The 21,540-nt window shown below is 38.9% G+C and overlaps 1 protein-coding gene across 1 annotated transcript in view; it reads right to left on the bottom strand.

Moving 5' to 3' along the window:
* The window catches only part of LOC143298966 (syntaxin-binding protein 4-like), a 32,954-nt gene that overhangs the window by 10,388 nt on the left and 1,026 nt on the right, over positions 1-21,540 (bottom strand). Inside the window, exons 2-18 of the mRNA XM_076612022.1 lie at positions 18,541-18,640; positions 14,550-14,623; positions 13,841-13,936; positions 12,611-12,680; positions 11,907-11,981; positions 11,396-11,511; positions 10,556-10,599; positions 10,127-10,202; positions 8,165-8,403; positions 7,775-7,871; positions 5,882-6,000; positions 5,547-5,624; positions 4,172-4,237; positions 3,208-3,369; positions 2,867-2,980; positions 2,104-2,144; positions 557-675 (exon numbers count right to left, since the gene is read on the bottom strand). Coding sequence (XP_076468137.1) covers positions 557-675; positions 2,104-2,144; positions 2,867-2,980; positions 3,208-3,369; positions 4,172-4,237; positions 5,547-5,624; positions 5,882-6,000; positions 7,775-7,871; positions 8,165-8,403; positions 10,127-10,202; positions 10,556-10,599; positions 11,396-11,511; positions 11,907-11,981; positions 12,611-12,680; positions 13,841-13,936; positions 14,550-14,623; positions 18,541-18,623 — 1,669 coding nt within the window. The 5' untranslated portion in view covers positions 18,624-18,640. The remainder of the gene's footprint in view (positions 1-556; positions 676-2,103; positions 2,145-2,866; positions 2,981-3,207; positions 3,370-4,171; positions 4,238-5,546; positions 5,625-5,881; positions 6,001-7,774; positions 7,872-8,164; positions 8,404-10,126; positions 10,203-10,555; positions 10,600-11,395; positions 11,512-11,906; positions 11,982-12,610; positions 12,681-13,840; positions 13,937-14,549; positions 14,624-18,540; positions 18,641-21,540) is intronic.

Genomic DNA, 21,540 nt, shown 5'->3' with positions numbered 1-21,540 from the left:
CCAATATGCAGATGAATAACGAGCGAGTGCGTGGTGCCTGTGCATGCGTGCGTGCGTGCGTATGCATGCGTGCATGTGTGTGTACAACTGAGAATGTATCCTGCATGCATCTTCATGTCTCTACATTTATGTGCACACCGGTGAATGACTGGGTGCATGTCTATCAATGTCGTATGGATGACGCAAATACGCACACATGTAAATAGATGGGCGGAATGCATATGTCTTTCAAAGTTGTGTCTTGGAAACCAAAGATGACTATGCATTGCTCCATCATCAGCAGGCATCATCGGTGGACACTCATGTGGCTTCATAACCCAAAGACCTGAGCACAAGAATGGTAGCCGGTGGGCCATGGAACGCCAACAAGTCAGGCAGGGTCAGATGCAGTTCGGTGCTGCCGATCCCTAGCAGCTGCAAGGTGCTGAGGGCAATCTCCTTTGAACGTTCTCACTACACCTCTTATCAGGGCATGCCAGCTATTTTCACTGTAATAAGACAGAAAACTCAGAACACTGTCTTTGATGACTGCAGGTCTCAGACCGTGCGTACTTACGGACTTGTTCCAGCAGTGTTTGCGTGGTTCGAATGACGTCTTGGCCTTCTGTCAAAAGTGTCTGCACGGTTTTCTGTTTCTTCTTCTTCTTGTCCCCCGGGTCAGGGTCTGCTGCTGACCTGCACACACACACACACACACAACGCCCACACACACACACACACACACACACACACACACACACACACCACACACACACACACAGCAGGCTGTGTTACTCTGTGGAGGAAATGGTATACGGGCACAAACTGTTTAAAATAGAAACGTATTTCATGTCTGAAAACACTATTTCTAAATTGCTATTTCTCACTCTCTCTCTCACTCACTCTCTCTCTCTATCGGTTTCAGACTGAGCCCTCGTTACTCTCCCCTTGTCCGATGTGCGGGCATTCAAGGGAGGATGAGTTACATTTTTTGTTTAGTTGTAAAGCTTATGACGATATTCGAGAAAAATGTGTTGTATTTAAAACAAATTCAGCAAAGTATGAAGATATTTTTGGAGTGCTTAATTTAAATCAGGAAACTTCACTACAGTCACTTGCAAAATATATTGCAGAAGCGAATAACATGCGACGAAAAAAAACTCAACAATAATAAAATAGTATCAGGTGTTGCTCATTGTGAAAAGTGAAATCTGTGTTGTCACTCTCATATGGAAAATATTATGTTATACATTTATATATGTTTTTGTTTTTATTTCTCACTACATGCCATTACTTTGAATGGATGGTCGAACTGCACTTTGTTGCACAGATTGATTGATTTCGTTTTGGTTTTGGTTTTCATCAATATTATTACTATTGATGCATGTTGTTATTTGTATTATGAACCCCCATGTCATTAGGGCTGTAAAGCTATTGACATTAAAGTGTTCAGTGTTCAGTGTTCAGTGTTCTCTCTCTCTATCTTGCAATTCAGTCTTTTTTTCTTTTTTTGTCTTTTCTGCTTGTTTTGATTTCATTACAAATATACTACAAACAAAAACATATGGAACATGATGCCGACAAGAAGACAGCAGCATAAAAAAGGAAAAGCAGCTAACAGCAGTTACTACTGTCTGTATTTTACACAAACAATATCAACTAATATTTGAGACAGTGGTATTTCTTCTCTCTCTCTCTCTCTCTCTCTCTCTCTCTCTCTCTCTCTCTCTGTGTTGATCTTGCACTATAACTATTCATTTACAAGTATTTAATTCCCCCTCCAGATGCAATGGCTTAATCTGAATAAAATATTCACATTCTCATTTTCATTCATTCTCTCTCTCTCTCTCTCTCTCTCTCTCTCTTCTCTCTCACACACACACACACACACACACACACACACCAACATACACACACTCACACACGCATCTGTTTGCACACACATGTGTGACTGTCTGTGAATGAATGCATTTAAGTGCATGAGTGTAAATGTTCCATAAAATGTCAGTGCATGAGTGTGTCTGAAATTAATGTTATTTTATTTCATCAGATTATTCGCAAGCACGTTTAAGCATTCACAAACACAGACAGACACACCAGGAAGCTTCATGTTCCACCACATACCTCGAGACAGACGCGTCTGCTGACAGAACATCTTGAACATGCTGCAAGCAAAGCACCGGAACACCAGATTTAACTTCATTCTCTGTGGAACTCTGGCTTTCTGTTTCCCCACAGTATTTACAGTCTGTGTGTCAGTGTGGGGAAATGATGACGGAAGCACAGATTCTAATAAGGACATTTTTGTGAGAGTGTATGTCCGAAAACATTGTTTCTCTATCATTGTTTTTCTATCTCTCACTCAGTCTTTTTTTTTTTTTCACTATTTCAGACAAATGAATGGGTAACCATCCTTAACAGGCAACTAATCACTTTATCTCAACGACAAAAATAAAGCTTGACCAGATGTCCAAAATCACTATAACCAAGATGGCAATCTGAACAAAAAGTAATTTACCAGTCAGTTGTAACCAAATATGTCAAGGACACAAAACACAAAACAAACTCATTTTTCAATAAATCCAATAATGGAATAACTGCTTTGGCCCTATTAGCTGCAATAAACAGCTCATGTACAACAAAGAACACTGTACATGCTGACCATCCAGCTTGGAATCCATTTTTTCTTTCCTCATTTCCACTTCTAAACCGATTTCCAATGACAGTGACAAACAAAAACAAAAAAAATGAAGAAAAAAAAGATTGAACTTTGATGCTAAACAAATATACAGCATATGAAACTGATATGAAAAGAGAAGATCAACTGGAAAACGACATTTTAGTGGGTCACGGTTAAGTATGTGTAATTAAAACAACATTTAAATACCTGTACATGGGCCAGCAGTTTGTTGGCCGCCACTTCCAGAGTTTTCTTCCCTGTCTCTGCTTTCTTCAGCTGGCACGCTGCCACAGCCAGCCGTCTCTGACTCATCACATTGTCCTGCGAACGGCATGAATGAAAGACATGAGAAATCGAAAGAAAATACGCAAACACACACGCACCAAACACTCAGACGCATGTGAACATGTGCGTGCACGCATATACACACATGCAGACACACAGACATGTATACACACCTCACACACACACACACACACACACACACACACACACACACACAAATGCATATAAACACACACACACACACACACACAAGTGGCACTTACAGATTTGGATAAAAGCAGACGCAGGTGAGCAATTTCATTTTCCAGCATGCTCATGACTTGTTCATAGTCCTGCTCTGTTTTCCGCGCTGCCTCCTGGGACTGCTCTGCCAGGCAAAGTTTGGTCCGCAGAGATCGACTCTCTTCTATGGAAGTTTGGGACTCCTGCACAAAATGCATGTGATATTATCTCTATGTGTGGGCGTGCATATGTAGATATGAACATGTATGAATGTTTGTAGTGTATGCAGCGACCATCTTGAAGTGAAAGCAGCATGGTTTGATTGACTGATCTGTCTGAATTCACATGGGTCAGTTCAAAGTTCAATGGGTCATTGTTGTTTATTTCAACAATCCATAATTTACCAATTACATTAACAGAGGTGTAAAAGTGTGTGTGCACGCTTGTGCATGCATGTGTGTGTGCATGTACATGTAAGTGCGAATGTGCATATATGTGATACCACTGAACTGTTACACTATTTCCTTTGTTCCAAACAGGCACCTTTCAGTTCCATGTCTGCTGTTGTGGGTTCCTTGGATCTACTGGCTGTGACAGCAGATTTGACAAATGACCAAAAACTGCTTGTGATGGAACAATGCTCCAAAAGTCTCAGATGACTGCACCAAACTTGATCCAAGGGAAATAAGCAATGACTCAATGAAATATAGCAACACAAGTGACCCTAGTGCTGGTTGTTATCCTGAGACAGTATCATAATGGTTTAAGGCTGTGACCCCAAAATGAACCCTGCTAGGTGTGTGCCTACATTTAACATGCATAAGTGAATATTTGTGTGTGCAAGTGTATGAGTGTGTGTGATACACAACACACAAACCTACAGACACATGTGCATGCACATATGTACACATGTATCCCCTAATCCCTGCTCCTCAAATGCATAAAACACACACACACACACACACACACACACACACACACACACACACAAAGCAGACATATCACCTTTCTTAAAGTCAGCAAATGCTCTTCAGCTTTCTGACACAACATCCTCTGTTCCTTCAGCTGCTCCTGAAAGACAAACAGTCAGAATCAACAGATACACATACACTCTGTGCTTCAAATGTAAAAACCAAAAAAAAATACTCTCTAAACTTTACTCACAAATCAATTTCTTCTCTTAACGAACACACTCACACACACACACATACAAAAAATCAGACCAAACACTGGTACAAAACCAGTTTTTACTGTTCTGAACCAAAGTTTCATTCAAAAACAGACAATGGTAGAAACCAGTTTTAACAACACTGTACTGAACCCAAGTTTCAGCAATGTTGGACCTTCATCTGGGTGAAACTGCACTTGTGACTGCTGCTATCTTCAGTTGCTTTGAAGACTCTACAAGTCAAAGTACACAACTTCTCCTCTCCCAAGTGGGTTCATAATTTTTTCCTCTTGTTTTTTTGTATCCTGTTTTGAAAGAACCCAGGCAGTCAAACCTTTTTTTATACCCTTCATCTGGGTGGTTCAGAACCGAGGCGTATGAAGATAAAACAACAGTCACTGTGACTGTTACCCTCTGGGGCCATTCGACCATTAAAATATTTTGTGACCTGTTGTGATTCATCATCAGACACAAAAAGAGAGCGCCAAAGAATTGACAGACAGACAGAAAATGCAAAAAAAACTTAGCAGAGCACAGGAGCAGGAGTCAAGATGGCTGCCGGAAAAAGAGGGCGCTAGTCAGGGATGTAAAGGGGAGGTAACCAACTTCGGGAGGTTATCAGCCATAGCTACTTTCGTTTTCTCCGCATAGGCGGGTAGTAGTTTGCACAGGACAGGAATCAGACCCCTGCCAGAGTCTGCACTAGTGGGTCACGGTTAAGTACCGTAAAGTTCGGCCTATTGAGCGCACCAGTATATAAGCCGCACCCACTAAATTCTGGAAAAAATTGAACTTTATACATACATAAGCCGCACTGGCTTATGAGCCGCACTTATTTCCGGTACTGGAACACATACTGATACTACAGAAAAGCTGTCAATACTGTAGGTTATGAAATAAACACAAGCGGGAACAACAGAAAGAAAAGCAAGCACTATCCTGAAGCTCATCCAAAACTTCATGGACAGAAACCATGATTTTGGTGAGTTGAAGGGCAACTAAGAATAGACAAGAACGTGACACTCCCGGGATCGTTAAAATCCTCAAATAAGCCACATCATTGTATAAGCCGCAGAGGTTGAAGCTGGAGGAAAAAGTCGCAGCTTATATGATGAATTTTACGGTATGTGTAATTAAATACACCATTTGTTCTACAGCATCTCATTCCACAGCTCTGTTCTAAGGCCCTACCTTTCTCTGCTCACTGCTTACCTTCAAAGACTCGATCTCTTTGCGCAGCTGTTCATTTTCCTGTTGCAGAAAACTGTCTCCATCAAAGTGTCCGTTGACCTGAAAGAACAAATGTATGTTAAGTTAACACACACTCCTTTGCTGCAAGACACTAACAGACAAGTGAATGGCAAACGTTTGCGCACACATGTGCGTACACACACACACACACACACACACACACCACACACATACACACACACACACACCACACACACACAAACACACACACACACACACACACTACACACACACACACACACACACACACACACACACACATGCACAACAAACACACCACGCACCACTGCACAGACCTGTGAGGGCGACAAAGAAACTGGGGACTCTGAGGAGGGCAGCAAGGGAGTGCTACGCTGACTGTTACTTCTGGTCTGCAGCTCTCCGTGAAACACCTGCCGAACCGCTTGCACAAAATCTGATTCCCCCAAAAAAACAACAGAACAATAATAAAAATAAAATAATAACATTGATGATAATATTAATAAAAATAATAATAATAATAATAATAATAACAAAGGCATTTACATAGCACTTCATCATGTCAGATATGCATATTTCAAAGCAATTTCACACCAGCCATTCATATGCATGAATAACTCTGATTCAGGAGCGTGACAGACAAAACTTTATAAAATACAAATGAATAGAAACCTTGGGAAACTATAGTAGATTAGAAACAGGGTGGACAGGAGAGGAGAGCTGTTTTTGATAGAAATAGCTCTTCAGTCCAGGCTTGAGAGAGCTGAGTGCAGAGATTTGACTCAGCAAACTAAAGAACTTTTTTCTGTAATGCTCTCACCCTGAGACAAGAAAGAGTGGAGGCCAACTGCAGTGTGTTTGATCTGAAGCTGATCATGGAGAGCGAGATGGAGTGTAGAGACGAAGGCAGTAATAGAGAAAGAAAGGGTCAGATTCGTCCACACATTTATAACACAGATTTTTTTTTTTTTTTTTTAATGCAAAAGCAATGAGGGTGAGGGGATTTACTGCAGAGGTTTGCCTGTGATGTTTTCTGTCATCTACCTATGTGTGTGAACTACCCGTTGGGCTGTGAAGAAAAAAATAAAGTTAGTGCCATCTTCTTTTGTCTTCCCAGTGTTTATGACAATTTGCTAACCCCTCTTTCATATCTGTAGCCCAGTGACAAACACTCAACCTCCACCTACTGCTCAATCTGGAAAAAAATAAAATAAAATAAACAGCATAGATGTACCGGTACTCACCAAATGTGATTTATTTATTTCTTTAATTATTTATCTAATCATTTATTGTTTCTAACAGCCCAGCCAATCAAAGCAGTCACATCAGGTCCAGGATATACTGGAATTCCCTCAATAACATATGAAATCCGGCAGCGCTGAAGGCACCTGCCATTCCACTTAATCATTTCTGGATTTAAAGCCAAACAAGAGTTTAACAAATACATAACAATAATACAAAGTACATCCAGTAATAAAGTACATTAATCCTTTCAGCACTGTGAAGATTAAAGCCTGTCCAACATCAGCAGTATTTTTTCAGAAAAATTCAAAAACAAATTAAAAATTTGACGGTTCACACAGTACACAGATCACTGACAATATGCTGCACATGTCAATGCTTTCTGCTACTGTTCTAGTATACCACAATCGGCATCAAAAAAAAAAAAAAAAAAAGGCTCAAATTGCATAAAACAGTTTGTCAGTAAAGTCACTCAGAAGTTTGTGAAAAGTTGTTTCCCTTACCCAATTGTTCAAACTTACTTCAAAGGTACAGACAAAAAAAAAAAAAAAAAAAAAAAAATTCACTAATTAGGATTTGCTGCCTTGGATGTATGTAAACCATATGTACAACAGTGTCTGAGCAGTAGTCAGGTGTATGAATGAGTTTAAAAGGCAGCCTGCTGTGCAAATAACCCCAGTGCTCATAAAACACTTTTGAGCTGGGCCTCAGACCAAGGATAGGCGCAACATCAATATCAAAAATGAATAAATAATAACCACTGGTGAACACCACAGACAGCTAGTACCCATTCAATCACATTATCTGTCATCAGAGTGCAACATATGTACACACAAATAACCCCCACAGTAATGAATTACAATCCAGCTTAGGGGGCTAAACATACAAACAAAAAATTAACAAGGGAAAAAAAAAACTCAAACAACACCTCTACCTCCATGAAACAAAGCAGGAATCATTCCACTCACCATCAAAACTGGTCAAGCCCTGGGAATCGATGGGAATGTGTTTCAGCAGCTCCGTGTGTTTCTGTGCCGTGATGACAAACCCCAAGCTCTGTAACGTCTGAAATCCAAAACCTTGACCTCTTCAGGTAGGCTTTCGTTCACTTCAGCATCACAATACTGTCACACTTGTCTTGACAGGATGATTAGAAACCAGGCTGACAGCAGTCAAACCCAAAACAAACCAAAAAAAAAAAAAAAAAAAAAGCTTTATACCAACAGAAAACTAACCACAAGGACGGCTATCAGAAAAGGTGCACACATACATGTTTATTGTAACTATTCTTTCCTTCCAACTGGAACATTCTCTCTCTCTCTCTCTCTCTCTCTATATATATATATATATATACGTACCGTTTCCAGCTTTGCCACAGGGAAGCGACAACTGGGACTGATGGAGCTGAAGGCCAAGGGAAAGCTGTGAGACAGCACAGTGTTCATGGATTTCGAGTCACCTGCCCGTGACCCCACGTGATGGTTAGTGGGCTCTGGGCTGGCAGCGGACAGGTGCCTGGTCAGTTCGCTGTGGCAGCTTGATGCTGGACTGTGGAGACTGCTGCTCACATCGTCGTGGTCAGGTCGGGGCGAGGAGTCTGTAGAGATAATGTTGATGACATGAGAACGTGAGATAATGTTCGCGACATGAGAATGGAAGGTAATGTTGATGTGATGAGAATGGGAGATAATGTCCATATGAGAACGGGAGATAATGTTTATGTGAAAATGGGAGATAATACTCATATGAGAATGGGAGATAATGTTGATGTCATGAAAATTGGAGATGAACGGGAGATGATGTAGATGACATGAGAATGGGAGATGATGTTTATGATATGAGAGTGGGAGATGATGATGACATGAGAATGGGAGATAATGTTCATGGTAAGAGAATGGGAGATAATGTTCATGATACGAAAATGGAAAATACTGCTGATGTCATCAGATGGGAGATACTGTTGATGTAATGAGAACGGGAGATGATGTTGATGACATGATAATGGGAGTATATGTTCATGATTATGAGAATGGGGGGTTCATGATTATGAGAATGGGAGTATATGTTCATGATTATGAGAATGGGAGATAATGTTGATGACATGAGAATGGGAGAAAAAAAGGAAATTTTCTTCCTAAAATTACATTTAAGTAGCACACTTACTGTGACCCACTAGTGCAGACTCTGGCAGGGGTCTGACATTCCTGTCCTGTGCAAACTACTATCCGCCTATGCAGAGAAAATGAAAGTAGCAATAAGAATGGAAGATGATGCTGACATGGGAATGGGAGATAATATTCATGATATCAGAAGAGCAGACAATGTTCATGTATGAGAACAGGAGATAATATTAATGATGTAAGAGTGGGTGAACACATTAATGATATGAGAACAGTATGATAACAATCACAAAAAGGAATACAGGAAATACATGCTCACGATCAGGAGATAATGTTTATGGTATGAGAACAGGATACAGCACTGATAAGGCGGATAACATTCATCAGATGATAATTGGAAATTCTTCTTAAAAAAATTTAAACAAAACAAAAAACTCGTCATTAAATGAGAAAATGAGATAATGTTCATGGTATGAGAACAGGAGATAACATTCATGACAATGAGAACAGGAGATAATGTTCATATTTATAATAGAGACAACATTCACAATATGAGAATGAGATAATGTTCATATGACAATGGGAAGGTAGCTTTGAGACATGATTTCATATGAAGCCAACCCATAGTTTGAGGGGTGGGGGGGCTGTTTTATTTTGGGGGGAGGGGTGGGGGGGCAAACACCAGTCAAGGTGTGGCATACTGGCAAGGAATTGACCTTGACCACAGTACACAGAGCCATGGTGATCCCAGTCCAACCCCATCCTGCTAACCGAATTCCCTCATTTCTGTCTTCTGCCATTTTTAAACTCTAAGCCAATGAGCAAAACTGAACTTTTCAGATCTGGAAGTGGTTACCTCCCTTGTCATGCCAGTGTGTGCACTGAATAATTTTTTTTTTTTTTTTTTAAATCAGGAAAGCCAACAAACTAACCAAAGGCAGGTACTGTTTGATTGTCAGTCGTGTCCGACAAAGACTATCAGGACAGCAGAGCAGGCAACTGCTGATCTGACTACCTTGCCTGGACTTTGCTTATAGTGGACAGTGTCTTGACCAAGTTACATCCCCACTCATTTCTCCACATAAGCGGAGTTTCAGTTTGCACAGAACAGGAATCAGACCCCTGCCAGAGTCTGCACTGGTGGGTCACTTTAGTATGTGTAATAAAATGGTGGTTTCTGCATACCATATTCAAACTCACCTTCCAATATCTTTTCTGGGCCAATGCCCACACCATTTTCTACGTTTGGACGATCTGATCGAAGACCCACTGTATGCTGCAAAGATGGAAACCAAAAATTTTTTGTGAACTTACTAATTCTTTCTTAATTACATATCAAGCATTCATTCTATAATGTCATTTTGATTATTTCAAATTGGCTGACAAAAAATTTGGTACTGATGACAAATTTTATCAACTGTGGAATTACAAAAAGGGCATGGAGAAACTTAGGATGTACCAGACATAAACCATTTTTTGTTGGATTTAAATGAATAAATTCCATTAACTATGTGCTCGAAGAAAAATCTGTATCCTGGATTCCAATAAACCAATGATGAACAAATATCATGACAGTGTTATCCATCATCATGCAAATTTGATTTGCTAAGCTAAGCTGTCCATACTTACCTTGTAGAAGTCTTCCATATGGGACTGGAATTCCTCGAGTGTGTCTGAAAAATTAAAGAACAGAAATGCTAAAAGAACTGGCCTGTTGACTAGAATATTCAATATATATGGTAGCGAAAGGAACACTTGCCCTTTTTTACAGTCATAAATGGTGTGGAGCATTGAAATATCAAACTGTATAAACAATCAGACTGGGTTGATGGGGGTGGGGGGGGGGGGCCGGGGGGGGGGGGCAGGAAGGGGAGGTGGCAAGAGGGGGTGGAGAGGGGAAGCATGAACACTACATGTCTGTCTGGGTGCATTTTGAAAGGGGCTATGACATGGTACAAGCATTTGGGTGAGAGAGTTCACATGGTTGCTGACGAAAGAATAAGTGCTAATGTCTCTACGCCTGTGTGTGTGTTTGTGTGTCTGTATGTGTTTTTGAGTGTGTGTGTGTGTACAGAAATATGTGCACAAACATATGCCTGCTTCATTACATATTGTTATTTACACATAATTATATGCTTACCTGCTTCAGAAGTCATCCCTTTCTTGTCAATTAAATGTTATTACAAGCAAAAATACATGAATGATAATGAGAACATGAATTTCACATTTACATTAAGCACTAAGATTAACAACACAGATGTGCAAATATTTGTAATTATACATGCTCACTTACAATCCCCCCCCCCCACCACCACACACACACACACACACTCCTCCCTGTGTGTCTCTCACACACATATTCTCTATCCCCCCGTGTATCTGCACCTCCCCCCAAACTCATCACCCCCACACATGCAAACTCATACACTCACAACACACACACACACACACTCTAAATGTCTCAAATACCTGCATTCATGACATGTTCTCCATTTATAGCTGGTTTCAGGGGATATGACTCCTGTTTCTGTATGTTCATCCGAGTTGTTTCAGCAATCCGACATATCAGTTCCTGGAAGGCCTCACTTTAAAAAGGACACAACACAGAATATTAGGTCAAAGTCAATCAATCAATCCACATAGGCCGCCACATGTACACACATGGACCCACACATCTTCAATTATTTAAGCATAAATAAAACACAACAACACACACAAACACACACACATGCATGCACACAGTCACAAACACACACACCACATACATGTCCATGCCAACACACAATTCCAATAAAACCGGTGAACTACGAAAACAAACTATGCTGTTTCACCACTTGTGAGAGGGAAATGTTTGTCTGTAAAATCCATGAAATCAGCACACGTTTACCAAGAAACAGCCATGAAATTAACTTGATCTGACCATATCTAGTAAAATCCTGTTTCTACAGAGCCCTGTCTCCAGGCGTACTGTTCTACCCACCTTGCCTCCTCATCTCTTGTTATCACCATCTCAACATGGTTCGATGCTGATGCTTGTCGCAATATTGACAAAGCCCTGGAATATAACAATAATAACAACAATAACGACAACAATAACAACAGCAGTAGTAGCAGTTGCAGCAGCAGTGAGTACAGCAGTGGTCGTAGCAGTAATAGTGGTAGTAATAGTAGTGGTGGTTGTAGCAGCAGCAGTGACAATAGTAACAGTCATTGTCATAGCAGTCATGGTTTGTTAATCCAAACAACAATGTTAATATATTTTGACAGCTGTACTCAGCACCAGTAACATAGTTCTTGTTCAGCTCAACGATAGTAGCAACCATTGCAATTCTGTTGACAGTGTAGTATCTGTTCCAGAGCACTTGGTCAAACACTCAAAATTTAGGCATGAAAATGGCCAATAGATAAAACCACATAAGTACATTTATTTTCTTTATTTTACTGAGAAGAGAAGAAATCTGGAGCCTTCTGTACAATCTTTACAATGAATTTCACGGCACAAGACTTACCTAGACCTTAACCAGAGACATTATTGTTAAAATCTATTCCATACTGAATCAAGCTGAGGGTTTGTTTCTTGCGTTTTTGTTTTTTTAAGAACTGCTTTGTTAAAAGCAATTGAAGCGAAAAAAAACAGCATAAATAAAAATAATGACACAACAGAAAACAAGGAAAAACAGGCACCTGTCGTATGTGACACCCTCCATGTTCTGTCCATTCACGTCCAAAATGAGATCCCCCTCCTCAAGGCCCCCTGTAAAACCACTTTCCTCACTGAATACAGTTAATTAACTCTGATAAAACTAACCATCAACAACAACAAAAACAACAAAAACAACACAAAGGCAAACAACTGCTAATACATGCAAGCTAATCTGGTACTGGATTAAGATGAACAGTTTAAAAAAAAAAATTTTTTTAAAGTTGCACACTAAATGACAACTTTTAACTGCAAGTCTCAGTTCACAAACCAAATCAGAAGTTAACGTCTAACAGCTAATATGTTTTCTACACTGCCCATTCCCATGCACCCCTACACATGTCCCCCCACCCCCAGGCCTACTCCCAAACCTCTTCCCTCCCCTACAATGGTATTTGCAAACACACAATTCCATGACTCACATCAGCTTATGATTTCATCAATTCAAATGAATTCACCATCAGCGATGTGAAAAAAATGTGAAAAAAAAAAGAAGCGAAGGAGTTCAGATGAGGGTATGACTATGAGTAAGGTGGGAATAGGGGTGTGTGTTTGTGTGTTACTACTTCAACAGTCAGAGAACAGCAGCAATGCTAACAAATGCAGTTAAGTTCATAAGTCTACAATCCATCGATTTCCCACAACAGCCAGCAACGAGGGATGTCAGAATGAAGAAGAAAATGAAACAGAGAAATACACTGGCACAAAAAAAAGTAACAGTGTCTGGTAACTGCGTTTTGCTTCAGACAGATGGGCACCTTAAAGGGCATAAGGGAGATCAAACTACATGCACAGAATAAATGGTCAGCCCACCTGTACTGCTTAAAAAATAATTTCAAAAGAATCAAGCACTGTCCTGCTAACAAGCACCTCCTCGACACACCACTTTTTTTTCTCTCTCTCTCTTCTTTTGGGCACATATATAAATTATGTCTGTGCGTATGTGCAAACACAAAGACATGACTCAAATGCACTCAAGATTAAAAAAACGAGAGAGAAGGGGTAGACTGCACACACACACACACACACACACACACACACACACACATACTTCTCATAATAATACACTCGAACTAAAACAAAGATAAGCATAGGGACAGGTTTCAAGCTGCAGTAATGCACGCTCTTTACACGCAATTTAAAAACGTATTAGGAAAAAATATATATGAAAACATTACAAAGCACACAGACAGACATCTATATAAATACAATACCCTGGATGTGGGCCAAGCCACCAGGCAACACCCTCTTGATAAAGATGCCGTCATTCTGCGCACCATCCACACTGCTCCCTCCGCAGATCTTCAGACCTGAGTCAAACGTAACCACAGATAATAGTAAAAGTGAGATTAATAGTAATACTACTGCAGTTAATAATGATAATAACAATAATTACAACAATAGCAACATCAATAATAAATAATGTATTTCTAAAGGGTTCAAGCTTGTGTGGAGACACAGCGCTTTCAATCGTGACTTTAATGGGAGTGCGTAACTCAAAGCTACAGACAGAAGACAACACATATAAATAAGAGAATCTTTAGCAATTACAGACATAAAAAAAAGACAAGACTCCAAGGAAGGGAGTAGTGGGTGGGGAGGGGTGGGAGAGGCAGGGCGAAGGAGGGGGGGAGGCATGTGTGGCATGGCTCTGTGGGTGGGGCGCAAAAGATCTTTGGTAAATGAAAACCAGGGAAGACTTTATCACAGGACTCTAGCTTTTCATTCAAACTTGCACAATGCCACAAGTGAGAACATATTAAAAAGGATAATAATGGCACTGAAGAGACCTTTTCTACTTCCATTCATTACTTTGTTTCATTACCTGTGTTCTGAGAACATGAACGCAGTGACGCCTTCTTGAGCTACTGAAACTGATACTGAAACTGAGAACATGAACAAAAAAAAATTCTAAAAAGTTACCTAGGCCTTGTGTAGTGTTGTCAAACACCACCAGTTCAGCTTCACGTACATTGTCTTCATCATCCTCTTCTTCCCTGACAGAATAAAATGTTCAGTAGAAGAAAATGTAAGTGAAATCGTTCATGGCGCATGTACACACCATTACAAAGCATTGTATTGCAATATATTGTATTGTAACATATTATATTGCCTTATATTGCATTGCAATGTTGTGTAATATTTTGTTTTGTACACTGTTGTGTAGCATTTCTCCCTGTGGAGAACCTGTCACCATTGCCCCCACCCCCCACCCCCACCCCCCAACCCCTGATCCCCCCAACCCCCACCTACTCCTCCCATGCCCACCCCTCTCTTTTTCTTTGTCTGCAACTGTTTGCATTTTACTACTATATAGCATGTTCTACAGAACTTTTCCAAGGACGACTTCCATATTTCTTATGGGTTGTATCACATGCAATAAATGCATGCTGCACATCTCATCTGAAAGACTAGCACCAAGACCTCAACTCAAGGTCTTGTGGAGAAGAGGATTAACAATTCTGGTCTGTGTGGGAATTGAACTGATGGACACTAGCTTCCAAGTCAGGTGTATCCCCACCAAGCCATCACTCCACACATTTTCATACATTAATATGTAAACATACTACACAATGTGATAATATATATGTGAGAACATATTCATTGATACATTTTATCAGCATTCATTCATCCAACCAATCATCCATTTGAAGAACATATATATGCTGGATCAAAACCTTTCTGGGCACTTGTAATATTCTTTTAAGTAACAAAATATTCCCAAAATGGAAACCGGATTCTTGATTCTGCATTCACATAGTAATGACATAACCCAGAAATAACGTCTCAAGGCAAAGTCATATCGGCCTGGGGTGGAATGCCCATAAACAACATGAACTAAGTGGCATCATCTCAAAGTTACGCCTTAAATTATGAGATTCATTATGAGTAAAGCCTATAAATGGTACCAAACTGAGTGAGGTTGATAATAAACAACGCCCTGAAAGCTGTCACCGTCTCAAATATTTTAAAATGAAATGCCATTTTTTTAAGGAATTAAAAAAAAAATAATAATGAAAATACGAAAATAAATCAAAACAATAAAAGACAAAATAAAAGAATGGTTCTATGGGAAGCAAGTCCCATACCAAACTTACAACCAAACTGTTGTTAGTGGTAGCAAATACCAGTACATGATGACTAATCTGACCCACCAACGACAATGCTGCTGTTGTACATACAGCTAAGAGCTAGCTAACCATCCCTTAATGGGAAAGAGGATGTGAACATTTCTTGCCCTTTTCTTTTCCTGGTAAACCAAAAAATCAATTTACACTGCATTTCTTACAACAATGAAAAAAGGCTCTTCATTCCATTCAGGAATAGCATCAACATGCTGTCAACAGCACTGTAGTCTTGGTTTCGTTATTTTAAAGATTAAAAATCATGTAATCAACGGCATTACTCCATGTGTTGGATTACTGAAACACATTAGTCAGTGAAATATTTTTAGAGTTGTGCTTTTTTGTTGTTGTTGTTGTTTTTGTTGTTCCTTTGTTATTGTTTTTTGTTGGGTTTTTTTTTTTTTTTTGGTTGTTTTTTTCCTTTGTTTTGGTTTTTTGTTTGTTGGTTGATTTGTTTTTGGTTATAAGCACAAATGCCAAAGTCTTTTTTAACCTTCTGAACTAAAGTCAAAATAATGAATCACTTATGTTGGGAATTAATTAATCAAAGCTGTATGATTTACTAAAATGCATCCAGAAGTTTCTGAGAAAAGATGGGTGACTACACACATACACACAGACATGCATGAAAATGCGTGCACACACACACATATTGCACAACAAAGCTCCCTTATCGCAACCTTTCTTTATTTCATAAGTAAGAACAAAATAATGTATATTTCCTTTCTTCATCATCAATATTCATACAGAGAGAGAGTTTTTTTGGGGGGACAGCACCTTTTTTATATATATAAAGTATATATATATATATATATATATATATATATATATATATATAAACCCCAAATTATGTGGCCTTTCAAGCCCTACATTTGACGTGGTGGCAGTCTCCACTTTGGGGAAAATACTCACTTAGTCTGGCTCCGCAACTAAACCATTATTGTCATCAGTAGGCAGCTTAGTAGGTAATGACCTAAGTACATTAAATCAGAACAGGCACTACCAAACACTACCGAAGTGACTCAGCAGCAGTGCAGGGCCTCCTCTGGTGTGCGGCCTTCTGGTGACCTAACAATAGTAACACTGAAGGTTCCCTGTGGGCTGCCGAGCACAAAGACTGCGACAGACGAGCCTGGGTAAAGCTGTGTATGGGGGACCCAGAACAAGCAGTGAGGGAGTATTGCCACTGAAACGGTGCAGATGACTGAGCAGCAAAATGCATCTTTCCTTGCAGTGTTTTCTCTCTCTCTCTCTCTCTCTCTCTCTCTCTCTCTCTCTCTTCCTTACCCTTAAGTGGCAGACAGGGACCACAATCTAAGTACAAAACACTGGTAATGTCAATTGATTAAAAAAAAAAAAAATCTACCAGACTGACAACTAAAAGACAAAGATGAGCCCAGTTACGATTATGAGATCATTGTCATCACACCATTGTTATCTTTCTATTCAAGTTACAGGCACAGGAAGTTAAAGGTCTGTAATCACCCAGTCCAAAGTATCAATTACTCCACGGAGCAAAACACAACAGAAAGTGCCAGCTTCCTGACCTGCCTGTTCTATTTCCAGTACCTCACCAGCTGAATCTTGCCTTTCTTTCTAGCACTTTTTTGTTTTTGTGGTGTGTGTGTATGTGTGTGTGTGTGTGTGTGTGTGTGTGTGTGTGTGTGTGTGTGTTTGGCTTTTGGGGATTTTTTTTGTTAATAACCATACAACCTTGGTACTTCTCCCCACTCCTCTCTCTGTGTCTCTCCCTGACAGATGAAAGATCAATAATAAGCATTTTTGGCCTATACTTTTCTGTCTGATGAAGAAGATGCCAACTCCCACCAGACTCTGATCTCCCTATCCCCTCTCTCTCTCTACCAAACTCACTCCCACTCAGCTGTTACTGACATTTCACAATATCAAAAACACCTCATGTTTCCACTCTTCATCGAAGACTCTGTCTTCTTCTTCTTCTTCTTCTTCTTCTTCTTCTTCTTCTTCAGACAAACCAGTTCCATGTCTGTACAGCTCTCTGTATGGTCTCTGTGTGTGTGTGCACGCACGCGCTAAATGTATGTTTTATAAACACTATACAAGAAAATATGCATATTAATTTGATTAAAAAAATCTTCAAAGTTTTAATATCATGTGATTGTTCTTGTTCTTATCATTCAATGCATCAATTCAACTGTATTGTAGACATTTTTTCACTGGTAAAAAATGCATATCTCGTGATTGTATATTCTCTATGCCTCAACATATGTCAAAGGATTTAATATTCCTTGAAGCTTGATTCATTTTTGTTTCATCTGACTTTGAGCATAAGTATGTGTGCAAAAATATGTACAGGCATGAAAAAGTGCATGAGCACTAACAGAGTGAGTGAATGAGTGAATGAATGTGTGTGCATTTGTGTAGTGTGGTTGTTTTTGCACATGCACACATGCACGTGCATGATCATGGGGTGTGTAGGTGAGTGCAGGAAATGGGGAGGGTGTGAGCATGTCTGCAAACTACTAAGTGTTCCTTCAAGTATATATACACAATTGGGTATATAAATATACATGTAAACATATTCTCCATGTAGGCATATTTTCATGCATGCAAGTACTCACCATACTATTCTAACTTCTAAGCAAGTTCATGTGAAAGGCGCCACTCTAAGATACACCAAAACATTGAATAAAATAAAGTATAAAATATATAAATGAAAATATTAAACAAAAACACACATATTTATAAAGACCTATTGACACACTCTGACAAAAGAGAACAAGTGACAGCAAATCAATTGAGAAACTTACTGATCCTGGCACCCATTCAACTGGACTGCAGTGTCTGGAGCTTCCTCAGTCTGTGTGTCAGTCACTGTCAATATCACCGACATAGTTTGTGGAATCTGTGCTGTGAGACAGAAAGGGCAGTCCTCAATGCTCCACATGCACATTCAGTCTCACCATCTCAACTGCTGAGAAAGAGACTCAGAGGGAGGGTGAGTGAGAGAGACTGAGAGAGGTTTCAACAAAGAAACCATCTCAGTACCAGAGACTGAGAGATGGATAGGGGAAAACTGAGAGACAGACAGAGAGACTGAGACATCAATTAAACATCAATAGAACAGAATCTCAAGGTGTATCTTTAAATATCTGCAGCATATCAAACATGCCAGATGTCTTTGGCCCCAACATTTCAGTTAGAAGAGAGAGAGAGAGAGAGAGAGAGAGAGAGAGAGAGAGAGAGAGACTCAGGACTCAGATATTTATTCAGAAAGGCCTTAGCCCCATCTGAAGGGGTAAAATACATCAGTCATCTAGAAATGCATTTTTATCTTATCTGGACATATGTGAAAGATCACCATCAACCAGTACAGTTATAAATTCTTTTAGTTATTCTGTCAATGCTCTAACTTCTAAGATATGCAAAAGATGTACAAATATAAATTGCTAAATTATTTTGTACATGTATACTCATTCCTCGCTGTCAAAAGCAATATCAATATGAAATTCGATGGACTGTTGCAGTACTTTGCAGGAATATATCTCAGATTCTCAAATCATTTAGTGCTGGACAAGGGAACATAAAATTAACTTCATCTTCAACTGAAGATTGCCACAAATGACATACCTGAGCTACATTTGACCGATGCTTATATAACTGACAATGGACAGCCAATTCTGACACACCAAAACTAAACATAACATAAAAGTTCTGAAGTTAAAGCACTTCTCACAATGCTACTAATATCTAGAGAAAAATAAGGTTCAATCAAATACTTTAACTTAAACAATCCATACAATGAGAATCTATCACACGCTTGTATACATGTGAAAGTCCTAGTCTTGCCGTCTACAGTGTATAATTCGTTGCTTAAAACATTCTAAAAATATCCATTCATTTCCAACACCCTGGTTATAAGAAAAAACACAGCTACATATTATATATGGTAGTTGCCCATGTTTTTACCTCTAGAATCTAAATTGAACAACACCCTATATGCTTGGGCAGGCAACCTATGATAGATCTATTTGGACTACTTTTAACCAGTACCTTATGCATCTTATGAAGGAATTCAAATAAATGGGGTATCTATCAGTTTCACAATATATATACAAGATCATTTGGAGTTTTTCTATCTACATGCAAAAGCCTCTCTGTAGCAAACAAATGAATCTTTTCCATGTCATACCCTGCTTCAACTTCAAGTCCCCATATTTCAACACAATATATATATATATATATATATATGTGTGTGTGTGTGTGTGTGTGTGTGTGTGTGTGTGTGTGTGTGTGTGTGTGTGTGTGTGTGTGTGCGTTAGCAGCTGAAATATATATACTTCCACACATCCATCTTTCACGTGCTGCTAGGTATCCACTTTGAGAAAGAGACAGAGGCAGGGAGAGACACTTTTAACGCTTTGACACTTAAATGTCATTGGTCCTTATAACATGGGTGAATGCATCAACATACTATGATACTTTCAATGCATAACACAACATTAGAATAAATGAATGGGAATGGGGAAAGCAAATACTGAAACAAAACAAAGCTCTTTCCATGAAGAAAAATGGTAGCAGAAGAGGTAATTTCAACAGTTCAAAACAATACTTAATGCATTTTACATAAGTTTTCACTTAAGAAGGATACCTCCCAGTTTCACCAAACAGAACTTCATTTGAGGCATGTATTGGAACAACTAGAAAATGTTTTACTGCAAAATATATATACACTCTTCACCTGCTCATTTTTGTATATATAGCCCAAATTTCAGCTGCATATTTGTATTGTATTGTGCTGTATTGAATTGTATTGTATTACTATTTTTATCACAACAGATTTCTCTATTGGTTCAATTAGGATATCAAACATTCTCCAGAGCACATTATCATCAATACAGTTTAACTTTCTCACTGTCTTATGTATTTCCTATACACCTTTCTTACCTTTACAACACTTCATTCCATGCCAAGTTAAGGTTTACTTTGGTTGTAAACAATAATCCTAAGTTACGAAGTACTTGCAATATATTAAAATTTTCAGTTCGACATTATCTTGATACCATTTCTCACAAGCTGACAAGTGACCTCCTGACCCCAGTGAAAAATCATGTTTGTTTTATCAAAAATCACATTTTTGCACCAACGATCTGCATCTTGTTTTAATACATTTAACTGATTCTGAAGTCCCAATATCATTTCAGAACATATACTCACAGTCACATCATCAACATATAATAAAAATACTTCAACAGCATTTGGATTAATTTGAATATAATGTCTACCTTTCCTTGATTTATAACTCAACAGTAATTCATTAATAAATAAATAAAAATAATTAAATAATTAAAAAAACAAATAACAATGTTTTACTCCACAGGAACACGAAAAAAGGTCACTATGCAAACTTATCGCACACACATGCAAGCACTTCATCATATACACCCCTCAGAGCTTAATACAACTTTCCATTCACACCATTTTTTCGTGGAACATTTCATAATCTATTATGGTTAACAGAATCAAGGGCTTTTTCAAAGTCAACAAAAGCTATTTATAGTTTCATATTGCTTGCCAGACACTTCTGTACCAATGCAAACAATGTAAAGATATCATGACCAATGGTACTATAATTAGCTCCAATTCTAAATTCTGATTGTTCCTCAACATTTTTTTCTTCTCTATATATGCCCATTTAGTTATCTATCTAGTTATCTATCTCTTATCTAAAATATATGTATACACTTTACTTATCATACTTGTTCCACAATAGTTGTCGGGGTTATCAACTTCACCTATTCATATAATGG

The sequence above is a fragment of the Babylonia areolata genome, chromosome 24 (genome assembly GCF_041734735.1).
Source record: "Babylonia areolata isolate BAREFJ2019XMU chromosome 24, ASM4173473v1, whole genome shotgun sequence".
Taxonomy (NCBI): domain Eukaryota; kingdom Metazoa; phylum Mollusca; class Gastropoda; order Neogastropoda; family Buccinidae; genus Babylonia; species Babylonia areolata.
This window is presented reverse-complemented; position numbering and strand designations above follow the sequence as displayed.